The sequence below is a fragment of the Buceros rhinoceros genome, unplaced genomic scaffold (genome assembly GCF_000710305.1).
Source record: "Buceros rhinoceros silvestris isolate BGI_N320 unplaced genomic scaffold, ASM71030v1 scaffold35521, whole genome shotgun sequence".
Taxonomy (NCBI): domain Eukaryota; kingdom Metazoa; phylum Chordata; class Aves; order Bucerotiformes; family Bucerotidae; genus Buceros; species Buceros rhinoceros.
The window spans coordinates 40-5,644 of record NW_010396718.1 but is presented as its reverse complement, the minus strand read 5'-3'; the positions used below and the strand labels follow the sequence as shown (position 1 = coordinate 5,644).

Genomic DNA, 5,605 nt, shown 5'->3' with positions numbered 1-5,605 from the left:
GGAGGTGTGCGGTGCAGGGGGAGGGCGTTCTGCCCGGTGTCGCCGGTCATTTGATGCCTGGTTCAGTGGTGCCGAAGGATGCCACAGGGCAGCCCGCAGGGGTTTGTGCGCTGTTGAAGAGAGCAGGGCGCTGGCCGGCATTTCCTTTCGAAGCCATCTCCCTTCAAGGTGAAGGCGAGAGAGGGAGTCTTCCTCAAAAGACGTGTTTCCAAAATCAGCTGTGTGGCTTCGTTTACCAGGCTTTGTAGTTTCTTCTAAATGGCCCTCACCAGCCCCGTGCAGCCAGCTGAGCAAACAGCTCGGACTTGCATGCGCCGAAATTTTGTAACGGTGTTGGTGTAACAGCGGGTTCTGAGCGAGCGCTCGGGTTGCGCACGGGTTGCGGTGAGCGAAGGCAGACAGCGCTTGTTGCTGCGCTGGGCGTTGGGGCGGAGGAGCGCCTTTAAGGGTGAAACTCCTGCTGGGCTAAGCACAGAACTTCAATGGGTAAGTGTATCAGATGGGTTCTGCGGAAAGCAGCAGTATAGAAGTGCTTCTTCAGTATGTTTGTGTTCCACATTATTACTGTGAAGGTAACGTGTCTAAAAATACGTTTTATGCTCCTTGCTTCTCCTACCGCCTTTCCTCGTTTTAGGTAGTCAAGCCACATACACCATTAATTAAGTTCCCAGACAGAAAAAGTAGTCCGAGGCCTAAAAGTAAGTATTTCACCTATAGAAACAATTTGCCCCTCATTTCTTTGCATTAACGGTTTTATAATAGCAGGATTTCTGTTTCAGCTGATTTTGAAATATAGTACTTTGAGTTTCAAGGCAACTCTCCGAGTCTTCAGACTCCAGCGCTGTGGGAATACACATAATACATGCATGCCTGTTCCATGGTCAAGGCAGACTCAAAGATTTGCAGTGTTGTTTTACTACTTACATATAAACTCCCATTTTTACAAGTACTAATATTTGCCTGAATTGATTGTGCCCAAGACAGTTTGAAGCAGCTTTAGGTATTCAGTGATATTTGGAGAAATTGGGTTGCGTTTTTCTCATCTTTTCTGAGTTGAAGTGGGTGGTGTCTGTGGTGTTTAAAATGATGATTAGAGCTGGGAGAGCCACACCGCTGTACATTTTAAGAAGTATTTCCTTGTGCTGCTAATTAATACTGAAAAAATAATTTTCAGAAATTATCAGAAAAATTATTTCATTGCAATTCTTACACCTATATCTCTGGTTAGTCAAAAAGAGTATGTCAGTGAATGCAACCTGCGGATGCTGTCCCATGTAGAAAAATATGACAACGCCAGGGAAAACGCAGGTGAAATGGAAGAGGTGAATATACCTATATCTCTGTTGATATTTACAGGATTCCAAATTTACAGAATTGCATTTAAACATCAAACTTATATGAGTGATGTGTAGTTTTAATTTTCCTTTTGAGTCAGCAAAGCACTTGGAACTAAAGTAGATGTCTTTAGAAGCTGTTGTTACTCTTCCTTCTTTAGAAATGATACCATACAATGTTATCACAGCATTTGTGATTTAAATTGCATTTTGTGATTTTAAATCACGTTTGTGGTTAGTTTGTCCATTAACATTAGAAATTACCGACAGTGCACATCAGCACTACTTCTGGCTTGCCTTCAGGAGCTGTTTTCTGTGGTAACTTTCTGTCAGAATTCTGTATATTGAGCACTGTCCAGTCAAATTCACCACCTCTCATGTCAGTGTACTGCTTTCTCAGAGGCTTGGAAACATCTTACCTCTTGTTTAACCTCAGAAGGTTTTTGGGATTAAGTGTTTTAAGTACGTTACTTTTCTACCTTTATTGGGTTCTGTCATCAGTATATTGCAATCCACTTCATCTGGCTTGAATGCTGTAGCAATAGCTGTCTTTCACTATACCAGGGGGTTGCTTCTAGCAACAACAGAGCTCTCTCGTAGCCAAACAGCTCTGCAGATCAAGACTAAACTTTCAGGGACACGGGTGCTTGAAAGGCTAGCCAGATTCTTTGAGCACATTACTACTGCAGCGTGATGGTCTCAAACAGGGAAGGCAGAAATGTAGTAGAGACTGTATCTGAGCTAAAGCAACAGCAGTGTTAAATCTGGTACTTTTGAGTCTTGACTTCTGATGGTTTCAGTTGGCTAATGCATCTACTCCAACTACACTTCAAACCGAAACATACAGTAGGGGAAAATCCTTGACAAATCTCTAGACATTTTTGTGATGATGAGACAAACTTGGGGAAGCTGTTTGGATTTTTTTTTTCATATATAAGGTGTTATTTCTTGAAACAAAAATATTTTGCCCCCTCTTCAGAATATGGTCCTTCTGATGGGCTGTCTTTGTCCTAGCTCTGTTTGTGACTTTCTGGTTTTCGTTGAACAGCCTGATCAACGGGACTTTCAGATACTCTCTTCTGACTGAGAAGTTCTAAACTTGCCTCTCAATGGTGGCTTTCTTCTTTTCTTCCTTTTTTTTTCTTCTTTTTTTTTTTTTTCCTCCATTGGTGGTTTGACCACACTGGCTCTGTTTGTGACTTTCTGGTTTTCGTTGAACAGCCTGATCAACGGGACTTTCAGATACTCTCTTCTGACTGAGAAGTTCTAAACTTGCCTCTCAATGGTGGCTTTCTTCTTTTCTTCCTTTTTTTTTCTTCTTTTTTTTTTTTTTCCTCCACAGGTTGTTTGATGTCCCAATCCTGCCATTGACTCGGACTCACTTCGGCTACAACTGGCCCCTCTCCTTTATCCTCAGTGATCCTGTTGGAGGAGGGAGGGAGGCAGGCAGGCAGGCAGGCGATGCTGTGGTATTGTAACTCTTTGCATTCTTTGACTCATCCAGTCTTGACGTTTCTTATTTTATGATGACATAGTCCCTCCATCCTGTCTGTTTAGATGTTGCGTTTGTTTTGCTCATTTTTCAGGAGCACCGAGAGGGATTCCCTGTGGAAGCTTTCTGCTTTATCAGGTGTTTAACCATATATAGAGAAGTCCGAGTGCTTATGAAATACACATAGTGCTGTGAGACTGTGTCCTGCCTGGTAGGGTAATTGCAGGCTGCCATTGTAAAACCAGCCATGGTGGGACAGACCTAAGGCTCAGAAAGCTGACTTTGACAACACCTCCCTGTTGTCACCTCTTCTCCTATCCTTAAACTGATGGCAGTTGCTCTAATGTGAATTCCTTAAGCCTAGCCCTGGTCCTCCCCTGTGAAGCACTTCAAACACTCCTTGGTCTCAGCATTTCTTTAATATTGATTGTTGATGCCTGATACTTGGTGGTCGTTCTGCACATCATTAACAAAAGGTGGTATGATGTCATTTTGTGATATTAGAAATGGAAACAACATGGTGTTCCATGTTGTGGTATGTCATAGTTGTGACCTTTATCCTTCTGTAAGCCTCCACCTCTTTTCACTTGTCTGTCTTTACAGTCACAGGGAACAAAAAGCATCCTCTCAGTGGATCTTAGCAATTTATCATTCCACATTAGTTGCCTCCACACAGACTTTTATGATACTTGATGCTTTTTCTGTAGGTACGGCTTCCCAGTGAAGAAGCCTGTGTTAGGATATATGCTGATTTATCTTGTTTCCATTTCAGTATTTCTGATGCTCAAACATGCTTGCTTTTACTATTAGAATTTTTTTCACTATGCTCTTGATATATTTAAAAAGAATAAAAACAAGCTGTGAGAAGTAGAATGTCTTAGTATTTTAAATATTGGTTATGATGAAGAAAATTGTCAGTAACTGGTAACTTTCATTGGCTGCTCATTAATAAATTTTGCAGTCTTGTTTTATCTCTGTAAATGGTTTTGCAATCTGTGTTTCAGTACAGGAATTTCTACAAGCAAGCGTGCCATCTCTCCATGCTTCAAAAGCACAGGAATCTGCAGGGGGCAGATCACCCGCCTTTCAAAATGTTTCTCCTGTTAGTAGGGTACAAGGTACTCCAGACACTTCTGAATTAGCAAGAACCTTACCTCAGAAATACAGAAGGAAACTGATGTCAGATGAAGAGATTGAATTTATTCAGGTAAGTTTCATTTATTGGTCTGTACCGTCTGTGTTTACCTAACATGTACCTTATTTCTACACCTTCCTAAAAGTTTCAAATCCGGTATTATGTTGTAATTCTTGATAAAGTGCGCTCCTAGCTTTCGTGGCATTGGTGCACAGTACCCAAGCTACAAATCCTTCGCACAAAAGGTAGCCAGCTCTCACTTACTAGTAGCTTGTAGTACAGCTGAGGAGTGAGATACGGACTTAAAACAGACATGCAGACAGCTACCAGTAGTGGCAGCCTACGTTAATCGGTGTCGCTGCCTGTTTTGTAACAGCCGTTTAATGTGTGATCTGTGCGGGACAGGAGCACCGGCCTCTGCTCGTAGACCAGTGAAGACTGTCACAAGGGGATTGAAGTCCGAGATACTTCCCGAACTAGTTTTTATAAGTTACTTATTAGTAAGTTAACTCTTGTTTTTCCAGTAGTGGAAATATTTTATTAAACTTGTTACAAGTATTTTCTGCAATATTTGCAGATGCGGCATTCCATATGAAAGGGAAGAAAAACCTGCTTTTTTGTTCTTTTTGCAACAATCCTCAGCAGTAGATACCGATGCTAAAAAAGCGAGAATGCACGAGATTTGACAAACTTGTGAGATGGTGTGAGTTTGAAGTGAAAAGACACTTGCTTAGCTTTCATAAATTTACTCATGTTAGTAGAGGAAATGAGTTTTCCTGCATGTATGTGCATAGTGTACTATAATTAGGAATAAAATTAGTTATTTCCCATAGAATACACTTCTTGACCTCTAGCATAAATTTTCTGTTGGTGGTAAGCGGGTAAGTGGTAAAACATTTTTTAAATAATGAGTTTAATACCTGATGCCTCGTGAAGATTGCAACCTTGGCTTTGTTTTTACTTTGTACTTTGGAATTTGGGCAGGGAAAGTAATTCTAAAACGTGTGCTCGCTACTGCTGTGTTTGTGAGACCTTCCTGAAGCGGGTAAGGGTCGGGCTTCTTCAGAACGGAAGGAGTGGAAGCAGCTGCCATTGTAGTAGCAGGTGTTGATCTTGATTTCTCCCTGGAATAAAATGGGGCTGATACTGGTAGATGCTGGTATCTGACACTCTATGCATATAGCTGAAAAACCAGTGTATGAATCAGAAATTAAAACTAGAATTCTGTCTGTCTGGTGAGAAAAGGAAGATTTGATCTCCATTCCCTGTCCTCTTTGTGGAATATATTTAACTGTCTGCTTTGCTTTTGCAGCGTGGAGGTCCAGAATAATCATGGAAGATAGGTCATCGGCCACCGCTGAAGAACGACGTGTTGTATTCACAATAAAGGCATTTCCATAATACTGAAAATAATCGTATACGAATAGCTTTAATAAAAACTCATGAGAAGGGTGTGAAGGTTGGCACAATTTGTCACTGAGAAGGATTTTCTGTTGGGGGCTGACTAGCAATTGAATATATTTGATGTCCACGCCATTAAAATTTTTTCTAATTAGCCATTTACTAAGTCGACAATTGGAGTCATTTTATTTTTAAGTTGAAAAGATTCAGATGTCTCATCAGGGGTAATTTCACAGGCAGGAG

At 41.2% G+C, this 5,605-nt stretch overlaps 1 protein-coding gene across 1 annotated transcript; it reads left to right on the top strand.

The window, feature by feature from the left end:
* Positions 1-345: 345 nt before the first annotated feature.
* Positions 346-5,291, top strand: MRPS36 (mitochondrial ribosomal protein S36; the record flags this gene model as incomplete). The annotated part of the gene is made up of 4 exons (XM_010145969.1): positions 346-486; positions 635-698; positions 3,831-4,033; positions 5,274-5,291. Coding segments are annotated over 4 exons (426 nt in total), but the record flags the coding sequence as incomplete, so codon positions are not given.
* Between the last annotated feature and the right edge of the window lie 314 nt (positions 5,292-5,605).